General features: G+C 39.2%; 1 protein-coding gene across 27 annotated transcripts in view; it reads left to right on the top strand.

The window, feature by feature from the left end:
• The window catches only part of KIT (KIT proto-oncogene, receptor tyrosine kinase), an 84,794-nt gene extending 68,537 nt beyond the window's left edge, over window positions 1-16,257 (top strand). For 9 of the 27 annotated variants that reach the window (XM_078366039.1, XM_078366038.1, XM_008993282.5 and 6 more), the window contains 13 exons: window positions 1,231-1,424; window positions 2,903-3,009; window positions 3,100-3,226; window positions 3,505-3,609; window positions 3,693-3,803; window positions 5,009-5,159; window positions 6,970-7,061; window positions 7,519-7,646; window positions 8,697-8,819; window positions 12,074-12,185; window positions 12,295-12,394; window positions 12,744-12,849; window positions 13,999-16,257. In XM_078366039.1, coding sequence (XP_078222165.1) covers window positions 1,231-1,424; window positions 2,903-3,009; window positions 3,100-3,226; window positions 3,505-3,609; window positions 3,693-3,803; window positions 5,009-5,159; window positions 6,970-7,061; window positions 7,519-7,646; window positions 8,697-8,819; window positions 12,074-12,185; window positions 12,295-12,394; window positions 12,744-12,849; window positions 13,999-14,127 — 1,585 coding nt within the window. In that variant the 3' untranslated portion in view covers window positions 14,128-16,257. 27 annotated transcript variants of the gene reach the window in all.
• The last annotated feature ends 1,940 nt before the right edge of the window (window positions 16,258-18,197 follow it).

Genomic DNA, 18,197 nt, shown 5'->3' with positions numbered 1-18,197 from the left:
GAACACCCGTGTCTCTCTACCTTTATATTCTAGTACAATCTTTTGGCTTTCCTGGGCCACATCAGAAGAAGATGACTGTCTTAGGCCACACATAAAAGGCAGTAACACTAATGATGGCTGATGAGCTTAAAAAAAAAAAAAAATTGCAAAAAATCTCATAAGGTTTTAAGGTTTGTGAATTTGTGTTGGGTCACATTCAAAGCCATCCTGGGCCACATGTGGGCTGCAGGTTGGAAACGCTTTTCTAGTGCATAGAGACACATAATAGCTGGAATAAACAATGAATGTAGATAGGTGTTAAGGAGAACAGGGAATAGCTAGGTGTCTAGAGTAGGAAAGTCAGGGTCTGGCTAATGGAAAGGATCCCTCATAGTGGTGGTCTCAGCCACTTGCAGTACAACCAGGCCTTCCTGCTTAGAACTCAAACTTTGGTCTGCACTTTGACTATTTCCCGGTTTGCCTCCTTGATTTTTTTTTTTTTTTTTTTTTGGTAAAGAGTCTTGCTCTGTTGCCCAGGCTGGAGTGCAATGGAGTGATCTTGGCTCATTGCAACCTCTGCCTCCTGGGTTCGAGTGATTCCCCTGCCTCAGCCTCCCGAGTAGCTGGGATTACAGGTGCCCGCCACCATGCCCGGCTAACTTTTTTTTAGTACAGATGGGGTTTTGCCATGTTGGCCAGGCTGGTCTTGAATCCTGACCTCAGGTGATCCGCCTGCCTTGGCCTCCTGAAGTGCTGGGATTACAGGTGTGAGCTGCCATTACTGGCCCCGTGAAGATTTTTTATGCTTTCCTCCTCTCTGCTATTTCTTTTCAACCATTCATGTACCCTTTTGAAACTTGTTTATTTTAGGGATCTACTGTATACCAGCATATATGTCTGCCATTTTATTGAATTCCTTTCCAGTCCTTTCAGTAACCCTTTGCAATGGGTATTACCTTCCCCATTTTACAGTTGTAGAAACTCAGTCTTGGTGGGGGTTAAAGCAACTCGTCAGGATTCAAACCCACATCTGACTCCAAAGCTTCCTCTCCCCTTTCTTCTCTTCCACTGTGCTTTTTTTCACTCACTAGGTCACCAAAGTGCTTATTCCTCATCAGACACTTGTAAAAAGACATTTTCTGTTGATTATGAACCTCTAGCTTTGTTTTAAAAGTATGCCACATCCCAAGGGTTTTATGTATTTGTTTGTTTTCCTAGAGTAAGCCTGGGCTTTTGTTTTTTCCCCTTTAGATGCTCTGCTCCTGTACTGCCAGTGGATGTGCAGATACAAAACACATCTGGGCCACCATTTGGAAAACTAGTGGTTCAGAGCTCCATAGATTCTAGTGCATTCAAGCACAATGGCACAGTTGAATGTAAGGCTTACAACGATGTGGGCAAGACTTCTGCCTATTTTAACTTTGCATTTAAAGGTAACAACAAAGGTATATTTCTTTTTAATCCAATTTAAGGGGATGTTTAGGCTCTGTCCACCATATCAGTCATGATTTTAAGTTCATTCCTACATTGACCATGTCATGTCTGGTAATATGTACATCACACCATACCGTCATCAAACTCACTACGTTTCATTTTGTACTAGTTTGTTAATAAAGTATATGCTTTTACCAGAGTAATTTTAACTATGCTACTTTATATATTTTATGTTTGTCTCTATTATATAGTTAGTTGTAAATTTCAATTGTCTCCATTAAAAAGGGGTAGAGAAAGAAAATGGAGAAATGAATATATATATATATATATATATATTTTTTTTTTTTTTGAGACGAGGTTTTGCTCTTGTTACCCAGGCTGGAGTGCAATGGCGTGATCTTGGCTCACCACAACATCCCCCTCCTGGGTTCAGGCAATTCTCCTGCCTCAGCCTCCTGAGTAGCTGGGATTACAGGCACGCACCACCATGCCCAGCTAATTTTTTGTATTTTTAGTAGAGACAGGGTTTCACCATGTTGACCAAGATGGTCTCGATCTCTTGACCTCATGATCCACCCACTTCGGCCTCCCAAAGTGCTGGGATTATAGGCGTGAGCCACGGCACCTGGCCAATAGGGGGAATATATTTACCTTACACCCAAGCATATTAGAACAATCTAAAATTTAATTTCAGTTATTTAAAATGAATTATTTTAATACTTTGTCAGACACTGTATCCAAAAGTTAACACTGCCTTTATGAGGTCATGTTAGGAAGTTATTTCTTTAAAATACTTAAAATTTGATTCATTTGTGACTAACTCTCTTAACATAAGTTAAATGAGCCTTGTGGACAAATTGATGAATTGGTACAAAATGAGAAACAAAGAAACTGGGCCCTTACTTTTTAGGCCTTCCTGGGGTTTGTTTTTTTTTGAGTTGGCAAAGACCAGTGCCAAAAAGTGGCGTATTTTCTCAGGTTTTGAGTAATGAGGGGAAGAATCTTCCATTGTTCTACATCATCGATTTTTCAGAGAGGGCAATGAAAAGAATACCTTAAAAATGTTTTTTGTGGTTGTGAAAGATGTTCATGCTCAGTGTAGAAAATACGGAAAATACAGGAAAGCATAAAAAAGAAAATATAAACCATCTATAAAGGAAGCTTCTTTTTAAAGTTGTGCAAGGCAGGAATTTGATTGAAGTACAAAGTGCATTCAGATGTTGCTTTTCATTGAAAAACAGCATAAATTATTCCTGTTCTACGGAAATCTCAACTTTTATTCTGCAGTATTCTGGTTTCAAGTTATATTTTTGAAGATTCATTTGAATAACAAGAGTACAATATAACAAAGGTGGGGCTCTGAGACTCACACAGCTTTGTATTTTGCCATGGACTGTGAGCGGGGAGGTGGGTCGATCTGGAATTGCGGGGCTATGGCAGAGATCCCATCCTGCCGATAGTTTGTGATTCCACATTTCTCTCATTTTAGAGCAAATCCAGCCCCACACCCTGTTCACTCCTTTGCTGATTGGTTTCGTAGTCGTAGCTGGCATGATGTGCATTATTGTGATGATTCTGACCTACAAATATTTACAGGTAACCATTTATTTGTTCTCTCTGCAGAGTGCTCTAATGACTGAGACAATAATTACTAAACGTGATCTGTCTTTGCCTTTCTCCCCACAGAAACCCATGTATGAAGTACAGTGGAAGGTTGTTGAGGAGATAAATGGAAATAATTATGTTTACATAGACCCAACACAACTTCCTTATGATCACAAATGGGAGTTTCCCAGAAACAGGCTGAGTTTTGGTCAGTATGAAACAGGGGTTTTCCATGTCACCTTTTCGGGTACATCTAACAGTGACTTTAGGGAACTCCAGTGGCTTCATTTGTTTTGTTCCACCTGAAACAGAGTTTTCTGTGAAATTGCACCTCCTCTGATAGGTTTGGCATAGAGAACAGTATAGGAAAATGTCTCTAGACAAAATTGTCCCTAATTCCTTAATTGATTTTGAAACTACACAAATGGTCCTTCAGTTCCACCACCAGCACCACCACCACTTACCTTGTTGTCTTCCTTCCTACAGGGAAAACCCTGGGTGCTGGTGCTTTTGGGAAGGTTGTTGAGGCAACTGCTTATGGCTTAATTAAGTCGGACACGGCCATGACTGTCGCTGTAAAGATGCTCAAACGTAAGCTCCTGTATGGTACTGCATGCACGCAACACGAGTTTGCCAAATGTGCTTTTTGCTAAAATGCTTGTTTCCAATTTTAGCAAGTGCGCATTTAACAGAACGGGAAGCCCTCATGTCTGAACTCAAAGTCCTGAGTTACCTTGGTAATCATATGAATATTGTGAATCTTCTTGGAGCCTGCACCATTGGAGGTAAAGCCATGTCCAAATTGCCTTTTTTTGTTAAGTTATCCAAAGATGACATTTTAATATGATTTTGACAATGCTGGATTATAAGTTGCTGGAAGACTTTCACCCAGACTATTATTCTCTCCTGCTAGATTTTGTTTTCCTTACTGTTCTTAAGAATGCAGATTTTAATTTTATTACTACAAGGTAGATCAGCCCAGGACATACACTAGTTACTGTCGTGTTTGTAACATCAACAACATTGGCTTCTCGAATAGCTCATCCTGACCAGAAGGCTTCTCTTATCTTGTAAGCTTTATATCTTTCTTGATCATATGTAGCCACTGAAAGGGTTAATATTCATTTGCATACTATAATTGAAAATAGGCACCTAAGCCTACTAGTTCTCAGATATATACCAAGTGAGGCAAACATTTCACTTCTGTAAAAATAAGTTTCCAATCTGAAGCCTTAGTTGAGGTTTCCATCAAGGATGTCTGTGATGTTTACAGAAAGTATTTCAGTTGAAAGAAACAAAGATGTGTAAAATGAGCTGTTCCTGGAGATGCACGGTGAAGTTGACAGCTTTATGTAATGTCTACAGACAACCCCTGTAAATGTTGCTTCACCGCATCATGAATTGTTTATGAGGAAATTTCTTACCCAAGTTAATTAGTTGCCTCTTACCTCCGAACTACAGTTTTAAACATTCATAACACCAGAAAGATTTTTCAACTAGTAGTGCTCAGAACAGAGGTCATTTTAGGTTTTCACTCACTTTCCAGTCTCATCCCAGCAAGCTGCTCCATGTGGCTGATGTCCCCACTATGCCACAGTTTGTACCTTCATTATTTCCATAATAATGTTACAGAGAGCACGTGAAGCCCTGCTGTAAACAGAAGTGAATCAAAGGATTCACGTAGGAAGCTTGATGATAGTAGAACCTTTGAAAGCAGTAACTTCTGTCTGTAAAACCAGCAGTCATGCTTGGCCCCAAATACTGATGTCACTTAGAAATTCAGGTTAACAGAGGCTTGCTTGTTTTATGTTACTCCATAATGCTGCTTTTTTGATAAGCATTGTTAATATATAGGATCGTATTGGGACTAAGTAGGCTTATCCACTGAAGCTGAATATTAATGGCCATGACCACCCTTGGGTATTTTTATGGGAGGCAGAATTAATATACATATCTCACCTTCTTCTAACCTTTTCTTACGTGCTTGTAGGGCCCACCCTGGTCATTACAGAATATTGTTGCTATGGTGATCTTTTGAATTTTTTGAGAAGAAAACGTGATTCATTTATTTGCTCAAAGCAAGAAGATCATGCAGAAGCTGCACTTTATAAGAATCTTCTGCATTCAAAGGAGTCTTCCTGGTAAGATTGATTTACGTAAATAGTTAGCTGTTGACAGGCAGTTCATGGGGTCATAAGGGTTTGCAATCAAGGCTGATTCTTTAAAAAATGAACTGAGGTACTCTGAGGTATGAAATCAAAATTATTAAATCATTTAAATGTGATTAACAGTTTAGAAAGTTCAAATTGTGTTTTTAAAGATTCAAACTGTGATAAACCTGGATTTTTGCTGATTTTTAAAAAATGCATTTTTACTTTTTTCTACACTTTAGTTCTATGCAACTGAATGAATTCTATTTCTGTTTCTTATGGTTCTGTCCTGCATGTATTTCCATTTATACCACTGAGCTTGGTGCTATATGCATGTTTCCAGTGAGACACTGTTTATAGGGAAAATGCTAAAGCCTCTCAAGTTGCCACAGTAAAGTCCTTTAAAACCTTTAGCAGAATGACAGAGAGCTCTGAACATATCTCTACACGTAGGCTTTTTGCCATCGACCTCTGAATTATTCCTATATGCCTTGCCTCTTGCCCCTTTTAATTCATCATGCTATTAAAAGATATAACCACTCCAGCACATTTTTATAAATTCTGGACACCATTCTCATCTCTTTCATCATGGCTGCCATTCTGAATTTGAATCATCTATAAAGAGCTTCAAGTTTGATTTACAACCAGAAAAGAAACTTGCCTATTCTTTCTTTGGAAGTGCTGTTATGAGCCACCATTTGAGAAGACTTCCTAGATTTACTTCACCCAGTAGAAGTCATGATTATCTTGGCCAATCCCCTATACTACAGTTGGGTGGGAGATTTCTCTTATCCTTTTTATGCACTACATCCCCTGCACCTTGTGACGGCAAGACGTTGCCTCCTAAACTCTTAACACCAGGCCCTCTAGGAGACCTCAGTAAATAATATTGATGGGCAATTACCTTTTAGAGCCATTTTCTGTACCTCTGGCTAAAGTTTAAAGCCCCAGGTGAAACTTTTTATTTTTTTAATCCTATAAACTTGAATAGTTTAAAGTGGTAGTAAAATTCTGTACAAAACCACCTTTTATTAGTTTCTCCTGGGCATGTGCTCATTATATGAAGAAATGAGCCATTTTGCTTCTTTCCGAAATCTTGGCCCTATCTATATTCTTTAACTTTCTGAAATAATGGCCGAAATTGTTCAATTCTGTGTGATGTTCTTTGTGCTTTGGGATCCCATATGGGATTGGAACCACCAGCACACTCTGAAGGAGATTGTTGTCATGGTGTTTCTATGCTAATCAGAAGCAGGAAGTACTAGAAATCTTGAAGAGTCTCCAGCCAAATGTTGCAGATTGAAGAGGTCCAGATGGTTCAGAAAATCATCCAAATTATTGGTGTTTATCTGAACCAACTTGATTTTTTTTTTTAAACCTTATTCCATCAGTCACTATATGTTAACGATCTCTGTCTCCCCCCATAACACATCTTAGAAGCTCCTCTTCTTTGTCTTTCTTTCATCTTGTTTCCTGGGGCTCATTTAGAGAGTTTGAGGTAATACAGGATACCATTTTCGTTTCCCATTAAATCCACGTGTCAAGAGATGGGAAATTTCTAACCTGGGTCCCCTCTATGATTAAACACAGAAAGGACACCTAATTTCTGGGCATAGACCCCAATATTGAATATTAAAAACTCATATTTTACAGAACAAGATTTTCATTCATATTTTACTTTCCTCAAGTCAGTCCAGTCTATTATGTAGCAAAGGGGATGACGAGGGAGAGCCTGACCCATGAGTGTCAGGCTTCTGCACGTCCCACTTGATTCAGTCATGACTTGTTTCATCTCTCCCAGCAGCGATAGTACTAACGAATACATGGACATGAAACCTGGAGTTTCTTATGTCGTTCCAACCAAGGCCGAGAAAAGGAGATCTGCGAGAGTAGGTGGGTACCCACCTATCAAGCAACAAGAGCAACTTTATTTACAGAGAGTATATATATATCATGCTAATGTGGAATACAATGTCATTCCCAGTAGCAATGATGGAAACCAGTTCTGCTTTATGGTAGCCATGCCAATGGTCGATGGCAGTTAGGGTTGCAAGTGGGTGTTTGGGGTTAGAGTATATGTTTTTGTGTCTGAGCATCTTACTATAGACTTGGGATTTTTGTATTAATTCGCCATCCCTCTCTTCTACGGATTTTGTAACCCAGCCTAGGATTGTTAAATACTAATTTTGTGATTCAGCATCTACCTTTCCTGGACACCAGGGAGGTGATCTGCCTGCAAGTTCACATTAGTTCATTCATTACCAGCCTTTGGTATTGTCATTGCCACTGTCTTTTCCTTTTCTAACCTTTATGGTTTTAATTGCTAAGAAAAACCCTCCCTTCATCACAGGCTCATACATAGAAAGAGATGTGACTCCTGCCATTATGGAGGATGACGAGTTGGCCCTAGACTTAGAAGACTTGCTGAGCTTTTCTTACCAGGTGGCAAAGGGCATGGCTTTCCTCGCCTCCAAGAATGTAAGTGGGAATGATTCTCAAAAGAGTTTTTTGTTTTGTTTTGTTTTTTAAACAGAATTTTAGAGCCATAGTTAGAAGGCAGAGTGTCATTTTGAAGTGTGGTAACCAAAAGCAGAGGAAATTTAGTTTCTTCGTGTTCCAACTGCTGTCTCTTTGGAATTCCTGTTCTAATTTATAAGCTTCAAAGTGTAAGCCTGTCAAAATGAGTTTTCTATGAATATTCTTTTATATGCAGTGAATTCATTTAAAACTTCTGACTTTTAGGATATAGGATATGTTCCTAGAGAATAGAAACATTTTATCAGTAAAAGCAGAGGGCACCTCATAGTTACAAGGATTGGGGTGAAGCATAGACTTGAATTTTATTGAAGTTAGACCCAAGTATTACAATGCATGGCTTATGAAGTGTTGGGAAATAAGGGGTCAAGAGAGTATAATAAACACTTGGGAGAAAGATAGGAATGGAAAAAGAATGATGGAACCAAGAAAAGAAGATGGTCTGTGGAAAGGTGAGAGGAATTCCTTAGGACATAAGATTAACCGAACAGAATGAGGTTACCAGTCCTATCCTTAAATGTCATGGGTGACATTTCCCAACAATTACCAAACTAAGAAAGGACACAGGATGGCTGAAATAAAGACCTTCTTCCGTGTGTCCTTGGGAAATGTCAAATTGAAGTTGCAAAGGCATGTTAGGAATTCTGTGAAAGGACATTCAAAGAGATGTATGCAAAATGAATTTCCAGTTTCAGCAATATGATATGACTATTTCTTATGAATTTTCCTACGAATAAAAGCAGTCCTGAGAAGAAAATACATTTATTAGAATTGCTTTTGAAAGAGATTATAGTAATTAGACTCTTGATTATGTGAACATCATTCAAGGCATGCTTTTGATTTTTTTTTGTTGTTGTTGGTGTACTGAATACTTTAAAACAAAAGTATTGGATTTTTTATAATATAACAACACTCTAATATTAAAAAGTTAGTTTCACTCTTTACAAGTTAAAGTGAATTTAAATGGTTTTCTTTTCTTCCCCAATCGAATAGTGTATTCACAGAGACTTGGCAGCCAGAAATATCCTCCTTACTCATGGTCGAATCACAAAGATTTGTGATTTTGGTCTAGCCAGAGACATCAAGAATGATTCTAATTATGTGGTTAAAGGAAATGTGAGTACCCATTCCCTGCTTGATAGTCCTGCAAAGGAGTTGTAGTTTCAACTTTCAATAAAAATTGTTGCCTATGATTTTCATAATGTAAATCCTGTCTTGAGCTATCACATATTTTAGCAGTCAAATTTAGTGTACTTCAGCAAAATTTGCATGGTATGCTGAACATTACTACAACTAACATTCAGTAATGGAATTCCTAATTCTAATTGTGTAATTATGGGGCACGTGAAGGAAACAGAAATAGCCTTAATTTTCATTAGAGCCTGAGAATAGCAATGAACTTGATTTTGTTCAACTGTATCAAATGTAGGTCATTGAAGGTCACAGCAGGAGAAATTTTGGGGGATTGACATGCCGTGTGAAGAAGATTAAAATCTAAGGTCATGTTCAGAGTTAGCCATATAGAATGTTGGATCCTAGAATTCATGGAGAGCTATTAAATGGGTTCATAAGTAATAATGAGTTTGTAGAACATAGAAAATGTTTTTCAAAGTGCTATATTTCATTGCCAATTTTTATTGAACTCAGAACAAACTCTTGCCCTACAATTGCAGTGTCTTCCTATTTTAAAAGTTGGAGAAACTAAGGCATAGTATATTTTCATGCTTTTTGTCTGAGGTGACACAGGGCAGGACCCAGAGCCTGTGATTTCCAGAGTGGCATCCCATCGCCATGGAAAACCATATTGCCCTGTATATTCTTCTATGTCTTTTTCTTACTGGGCCCATTTCCACAGTCCAGATTTATTCCTGGAGGTAGATTTTTGTGCCCCTTATGATAATGTAATATTTTCTCTCTCATCACTATGGTGTCTCTACTGGTAGTCTGTACTTGACTTGGTATGGCTGTGTTTATCTTCTGGCCAAAGCATGAATTTCTGAGAAGTCTGTCCTGAAGCTAGATATCATCATCAGGAGTGATAATAAAAACAACTTCTCTTCATCCTGGTGTGATTTTGGAAGGAAGAATAACAAGTTGTTTATTATCTAGGCCTCTGAACATTGACCAAAGGGAGGAGAAAGAAGATGGCAACCTCCAGGCTCAGTCTTGATTAATTCTGTAATCTGCCTCCATTATTTCATGGCTGTATAATATTGTCAAGACTTACCCAACATCTCTGAATCTTGGTTTTTCTCCCCTTGGGAATAATAGTGATTCCTGACTCAGAAAGTTATTTTGAGGATTAAAGGAGTTAATAGATGTAAAGTGCTTAGAACGTGCCAGACATATTGTTACGATTCTTTATAGATGTCTTATAAATAATCCTGCCTATTGTTATATACTGTTTTGTTATTGGTTAGTAGTGACCTTAGTTTGAATTGACAAAGGGGTTGGCCCCCATCAGGCTTCCAGATTATAGACTCCAGCTCAAGGAGTCTACAATCGAACTAACCAATCACAGGCATTGCTTTCACCAGGCTTGTGGGTAAGGAGAATTTCTGAAACAAGATAAGGACAAGGAAACTCACACATGTTACTGCCCAGCGTGTATGTCATCATCATTTGAGAACTCCTTGTTGTGTCAGGGTCTCTGAAGTTCTTCCTTTCACATGAGTTCTTCATCATTTTTTCATGTCATGGCCCCTTTTAGAGTCTGGTAAAGCCTGTGGAACCGTTGTCAGAACACTGTTTTCAACGCCTGTGATGAAATACATAGGACTGCCAAGGAAAACAGTTAAATCGAAGTAGCTATCAGGATATTAAGTAAATTTGTGGTATGTCAGTACATGTGTTTACTACAGAGAGTAACAGATTCTTTTAGGTTGGTGTAAAAGCAATTGTGAGCTTTGCTATTTTTTTTTTTTTTTTTTTTTTTTTTTTTTTTTTTTTCAGAAAACCACTGTAATTTTAGAGTGGTGATTAAATAGGATTTTGAGATACATGTAAAGACTTAATAGGATATGAAGGTATTTATGATTACTGTTCATGACAAAGCCACAGGTACAGCTGATACTACTGTGGCTTATCACCTTCGTTAGTAATTTAAAGAAATGCTAAACTTCATCTAGAAATTAGTGAAAGTAAGGATGTCGTTTTTCCTTTCCAAGTTCACAGGCCCCTGAGTTTGACACCTGTAGATCTTAGGTTAAGAGCCCTTATAGGATTTAGCACAAGATATAGGAAGAGAAGGCTTTTTTTTAACTGACTAAAATAAGAAAAAAAAAGAAAGAAAAGCTTTCCCAGTTTTCAATCCTAAGTTGATTCAGAGAAGGGTTGATTTAGCTTTTTATGGCAGATTAAGATCAGGAATCCAGAATGCATCTAAGAGGAATAGTTTAGGTCAACTTTAGGTCAGAAAGTTTAGGTCATCTTCAATGAAGAGAGTTCTCCAAAGAGTCATGATCATCACAAGCCACTACTGTCTATCGAGTACTTGCCTTTATTCTAGGCAATTTTTCAGATAGCACTGAGTCAGGCAGTGCTAAGCATTTTTACCCACATTACCTTATTTAACCCATAGGACACATAAAATTAAAAGTATTTATTTTGTTTTACAGAAGAAGATACTGAGGCTTAATTACAAATATTTCAGCAACTTTCCCCATGTATTAGAATTTTGGGTTTTAAAAGAAAACCCAAAATAAAAGAAGTCTAGGGGTAGCAGGCCAGGATTGGTATAACGGTTCCATGGAGTATTCCAGGCCAAGTCTTTCCTTTGCATGCTTAACCATTCTTGGGTGTAACCCCATGTTCATGGTCCAGGATGACCACCAGGTAGCCAGCCATCACATACACGAGGGAGGGGGCACATGCCAGCTGTATTTGTAAGGAGGTTTTCCAGAAGTTGGCGTACAGCACTTAACAACTTAGTGGCTAAAACCGAGTCACCTGACTATAGCTAGCTGCAAAGGAGGCTGGGAAATGTAGTCCTAATTGTGAGAGGCTGTATTTCTGTTTTAAGAAAGGAGAGGGACATATTCAGTGGCAACTAAAAAAATCTCTGTATTACGTAAGGCACATGGTCGAGCCAGGGCTAAAATGTCTAGTCATCTCGGACATTTGTGCTCTTAATCACCATGCTGTACTGACATAGTGTTCACAGCTTAAAATGGGGATAATGCACTTGTGAGCCATGTATTTCAGAGGTAGTTGGGATCAGTTGAGATCATAAAGGTAAAAGGTCTTTGTGAGATGGTACTCAAGTTCTCACCCCATTTTTCAGCAACAGCAGCATCTATAAGAATATCTCCTGTTCAGTTTTGTTGAGCTTCTGAATTAACATTGTTGACTCTGTTGTGCTTCTATTACAGGCTCGATTACCTGTGAAGTGGATGGCACCTGAGAGCATCTTCAATTGTGTATACACATTTGAAAGTGACGTCTGGTCCTATGGGATTTTTCTTTGGGAGCTGTTCTCTTTAGGTAAAGTGATCTTTGCCAAAGACACCTTCCTTAGGCTCACAGCATCTTCTTGAGGTTTCATTAGTGTCCTCCCTCCCTGTGATTAACACTGATTTACAAACTATCTCAGGAAGCAGCCCCTATCCTGGAATGCCAGTTGATTCTAAGTTCTACAAGATGATCAAGGAAGGCTTCCGGATGCTCAGCCCTGAACATGCACCTGCTGAAATGTAAGAGCCGAGAAGTTTTTCCTTTAGATCACATTTCCCCTTTTATTTTTCTTTTTAAAGACAGAAACCCAGATGTGGAGGATTTTCATAACACGGTTTGAAACGTCACTTGTTTCCTTTATGACACACTGGCCAAATGTCATTTATGTACTTTATCTTCATATTCTTTTGTCACCAAAAACACAGAAAGTTTCAACAACATTTCATACATGCAGTGTTGTTTTGTTTTATCCATATGTCTGTCCATATGTCCAGTTGCATAGGCCGGGAATTATTACTGAAGTTGTTGGATGCCATACAACAGGCTGAGGGCATTGAGGAGGGATAGTAAATGGCCCTTGTCTTGTAGGTATGACATAATGAAGACTTGCTGGGATGCAGATCCCCTAAAAAGGCCAACCTTCAAGCAAATTGTTCAGCTTATTGAGAAGCAGATTTCAGAGAGCACTAATCATGTGAGTATACCCTGGCCAGGCATAGAATCCCCCTTCTCCCAGTTCCGGGGGTGTCCTCCTCCTCCTCAGGCTTTCAGGGTGAGGACTAACCTCCCAACCCCTTCTCTCCTCATCTTAGGTTGTAAATTGGGCTTCAGGTAGGGGAAGTAAAGCAATGGAAACCAGTTCTTTCTGCCCATCCCCCCTGTTCTGAGCCAAAGAAGGATGTGAGATTGAGGGGGAAGGGTGGAGAGTTCTGTACTCAGAAGCGTGGAAGTAGAAGTTTCCGTAAGGATTTGCCATGTTTCCTCCCCCGTCTCAAGTGCTGGTCATGGGGTCAGTATTTTCTCCCTCTCACATGTCAGGGCCATTCATCCTTTGGAGGCTTGGGGTGATGTGAACTAGAATAAAAGCATAGAAAAGACAGCTTGTTACTGCAGTGAAATAAGCCTTCTGATCAAACAAGCATAGCCAGAAAATGGCAGATAGCTGTCATGCCCACAAACCATATAGAATGAAGAGCTGTTTGAAGTTGGAGATCCCTCCCAGTGCTTTGGGAAGTGGGGGGAATGAAAACTCAAATCCATTATTTCCTCTCTTGCTTTTACGGAAGAATTAGTGATACTTTGACTCAGATTTTTTTAAGCTGCTTTCTTTTCTGGGCTATGTGCTTGGAGCTATCTTTTTTTTCTCTCTCTAAATAGCATACCACTGATATTTTTGGGCTAAAGCTTGTTCTTCTGGGTGTCAAAGCATATTTCAAATTAAACAGCATTTTCCACCCAATTGCTTTGATTCTGAAGGGCCATGGGTTTCTCAGCAAATTACATTGGTTGTTGGGTTGTAGTTGGCTATAGAGATGTATAAGCCTTTTAAATAGGTTAGATTGTGCTTGCTCTCCTTGGTGTGCCCCATCAGAAGAGCTGGGCTTGCACATGTTTTGTCTCCACTTGTCGTATAAAGTTATTTCCTTGGGAAAAATGAAGGAGAAAACAAAGTTTGTATTTGTTTTGTCAGTATGACTTGGGTTTTGGCCACAAAGTTCTTGTAAACCACTTCTCTCTTAAGAGTTTCCATCCATTAGTTGCAATCTTGACGCCGTAAGTATGCCTTTTGCTGCTGTGTTCATTGCAGGGACTGGTGTATTGACTGTGGACTTGTTTTCCCCAGATTTACTCCAACTTAACAAACTGCAGCCCCAGTCAGCAGAAACCCGTGGTGGACCATTCTGTGCGGATCAATTCCGTCGGCAGCACTGCATCCTCCTCCCAGCCTCTGCTTGTGCGTGATGACGTCTGAGCAGAAGGAGAATTCGGGTCACCCCCTCCAGGAATGATCTGTTCTTCTGGCTTCCATGATGGTTATTTTGTTTTCTTTCAGCTTGCATCCAACTCCGGGATAGTGGGCACCCCACACAGTCCTGTCATACTGAGCACACTTTAGTGGTCGATGATTTTTGTCATCAGCCACCATCCTACTGCAAAGGTTCAAACTGTAAATATTCCCCATAGCACTGTAGCTCCTACCATAAACAGCAAACATTCTAATTTGGACAAAAGAGAGGGAGGTATGGGCTGCATGCCCAGAGTACTTTTCAAGGCTCCTCCAATTCTGCTTGAAAACATGGTTGATAGTTTACCTGAATAAATGGTGGTAATCACATTTGGCCTTCAGAATCATCCATAGTAGTATGATGGTGCAACAAGCTCAGAAGCTGAAAACCTGAGTCCTTTCTATGGAAAACAGAACATTGTTAGAACAAAGGACAGAGGATGAACATCTGGGCTTAAGAAATCTAATATTTCATGCTGGGAATGAGACATAGACCTTGATAAAAATGATCCCCAAGTGTGAATAAAAGACACTCTTTTGTGGACCACTGCACAAGATTTTGTACTGACCTGGTTTCTAAATAGAGTTTGCTATTAAAGTGTTGAATTGGAGAGAAGGCCTCCCCAGCCAGCACTTGTATATACTCATCTATAAATTGTCCGTGTTCATACATTTGAGGGGAAAACACCATGAGGTTTCATTTCTGTATACAACCCTGCCATTATGTCCACTGTGTATAGAAGTAGATTAAGAGCCATATAAATTTGAAGGAAACGGTTAATACCGTTTTTTTAAGGAAACAGTATAACCACCAAGCACAGTCTGAACAAAATCTCCTCCTTTAGCTGATGAACTTAACTCTATAGATTCTGCAGAACAAGACGATCAGCTTCAGAATGGCGTTGTACTCAATGGAATTGATGCTGTTTGACAGAGTTACTGATTCACTGCATGGCTCACTCAGGAGTGAGAAAACACTGCCGTCTTAGTTTGGATTCTTATGTAGCCGGAAATAAAGTTTAGATTCAGCCTCCTTCACAGGCATGTCCTGGACGCCAGGCCAGTATCTATGTAAGTGTGTATGTGTTTGTATGTTTGTATGCGTGTAGACAAATATTTGGAGGGTTATTCTTGCCCTGAGTCCAAGAGGGTCCTTTAGTACCCAAAAAGTCATTAGTACTGCTCTTGTTTCTTTTCGCATAGCTATCTAGAGTAGCTTACCAGAAGCTTCCGTAGCAGTGCAGAGGAAGTGGAAGGCATCAGTCCCTGTGTATTTGCAGTCCACCTGCACTTAAGGCACTCTGTTATTTAGACTCATCCTACTCTATGTGTTCCTTAAACCTCCCATAATGCTACTGTCTCACTGAAACATTTAAATTTTAATTTTACCCTTTGACTGTTGCCTGGATATTATTCTTATAGTTGACCTTTTCAAAAAAAAAATAATAAACTCTCCTTCCTCGCTGCCCAATATAAAAGGTAAATGTGTACATGGCAAAGTTTGTTGTCTTCAAAGGTTGCCTTTACAGTTTCCCCCTTCTATGTTCCTTAGATTACATTTAGAGAACTGTGGCCATTATCTGGAAGTGACCATTTGCACTGGAGTTCTACACTCTCGCACCTTTCCAAAGTTAACAGATTTTGGGGTCGTGTTGTCACCCAAGAGATTGTTGTTTGCCATACTTTGTCTGAAAATTCCTTTGTCTTTCTATTCAATTATAGTAAGAAAAGTGGGTGTTAGTTCTAGATGTCTAGGTACTACAGGGGCACTTCATTGAGAGTTTTGTCTTGGATATCCTTGAAAGTTTATATTTTTATAATTTTTTCTTTAATCAGATGTTTCTTTGCAGTGGCTTAATGTTTGAAATTATTTTGTCGCTTTTTTGTAAATATTGAAATGTAGCAATAATGTCTTTTGAATATTCCCAAGCCCATGAGTCCTTGAAAATATTTTTTATATATACAGTAACTTTATGTGTAAATATACAAGCGGTGTAAGTTTAAAGGATATTGGTGTTCCACGTGTTTTATTCCTGTATGTTGTCCAACTGTTGACAGTTCTGAAGAATTCTAATAAAATGTAAATATATAAAGCAAGTGGAGTCATTTGACTGTTGTGATTTGTGAGATTAAACTTTTAAGTATTAAAGTGCATTCGTCCTGACAAAGTTTTTTACTCAGTTTTCATAAAATATGCGTAGGACTATCAGATCACAGTAGGATTTATATACTTGATTCAACAGATACTGATTAAGAATCTTCATATGTGCGATGTTTTCTCATTTTAGTCTTACAACCTGAAGTCTCTGTTTAAATTGAAATATAGATACAGAGAACATTCTAAACATTTTGCACATAACTATGATTATTATTAGGTTGATTCAGTAACATCAACCTAATTTTTGGTATTCATGTGAATTTGCTGCCATTTTTGGCAGAAAAACAATAGCAATTTCATGTGGCTTAATCTAATCTGTCATGTTTTCTTCAAAAAGAGACTGTCTAAAAATTAACATGAACAGTAAAATAATAGCCCAGGTTGACATCAGGTATCCCGAGAAAGTGGCTTGTATTCTTGTTGGCTTGGGTTTTGAAGAGAGGTTATTTCAAAATGAGATATCCTTGCTCCACCCGAAGTCCTTATTACTTGCTTCTGGAACAGAGTTAAGTTCCACTTCTACTTGAAGAGAGGTGCTTGATGTGTATTAGCTGGGTACTGTCATGTGGGTGAAGCATCCTGCATGCCCAGGTGGTACCGTCCAGACCACTGGAACCCAAACAGGCTGAGAGTTCTTCCAGCTTAAAGGAAGCACCCTGAATGACATAATCCTATTAAGAATGAATTAGGCACCCACACACCCTCAGTCATGACTGCCTTTATTGATGTGACATCTACACCTGCAGAAATGTCTCCTGAAAGGAAAGGGAAGGGGTGAAAAGTGACCTGTAATGAAAAGGAATCCTTTTAAAATCAAGAGGGAATTGTGTGGCCAGGAACACGTCAATAATCAGTGAAAACAGACCCACATTTCAGTCAGGCGATTGCCATTATTTTATTACAGACAGGAATGAATGCTAATTGACCACAAAACAAGTCTTTTCTTTCAAATGTTTTCGTTGTCATTTAGCCTTTGTCATGTGTGAGAAATATTGCGTTAGAAGCAGTTGACAGGCCCCTGTGTCAGGAGTCCAGCTAATTTTCCTCACCAGCCTAACTTTTCGTAGGAAAGTAATACCAGATCTTGGTGCCCAGGCTCAAACTTGGTTCAAATCCCAGTGCCACCCTGTCTCTACCACTTACTGCTGTGTGATATTAGGCAGATTAGCTCTTGAAATCTTAGCTTGTGGTAGTAGTGACTACCTTGATGGAGTAATGTGAAGCTGTTGAGACCAGCTTGTTCATATGCCTGATAAGTTTTGCCATGTCCAATTCACCTTATTAAGCAGGGAGGGTGGTGCCCCTATACTGACACAACCCATATAAAATTATACAGTCAAAAACTTGATTCTAATTGTCTTTCTCTTAGGTGCAAACAGTATTGTACAAGTATGCTGCAAAAGGACATTGCTATAAAGATTTCTGGGTGTTTTTTTTTTAATCCCAGTGTTTGGGAATTCAAGGCTCTCTATTCTTGCTCCAGCCTGCCTTCCTAACTTCTCTCGCCTTATCGAAGGCCCATGAGTATGCCCCAGGCTCTTCTCTGCTTCCATTCTCAGACTGCATATGGTCTCTTCTCTCCAGCAAGACCCCATCTTTCAGGACCAGCAAAATCATCTCAGTGGGAAGTTGTCGCTGAACTCCCACAACACTCCTTCCTTCTATGGCTCTTACAATCGATTTTACAATTATTTTGGCTCTTGTCCCCACCTCCACTATATCTAGACTTAAAATTGGTTAACATAAAATACCCATGTGTACCAGGTTTCTGGTCTCAGTTTATTGTCCAGAGACTCAGAGGTTAAATTGTCCAAGAGGCTGCAAGAGTTACACCTTGCCCAAGTTCATGGAGCAGTACGTAAAGCCAGAATTGGAATCC

Source organism: Callithrix jacchus, chromosome 3, assembly GCF_049354715.1.
Source record: "Callithrix jacchus isolate 240 chromosome 3, calJac240_pri, whole genome shotgun sequence".
In the NCBI taxonomy this organism is placed as follows: Eukaryota; Metazoa; Chordata; class Mammalia; order Primates; family Cebidae; genus Callithrix; species Callithrix jacchus.
This window is presented reverse-complemented; position numbering and strand designations above follow the sequence as displayed.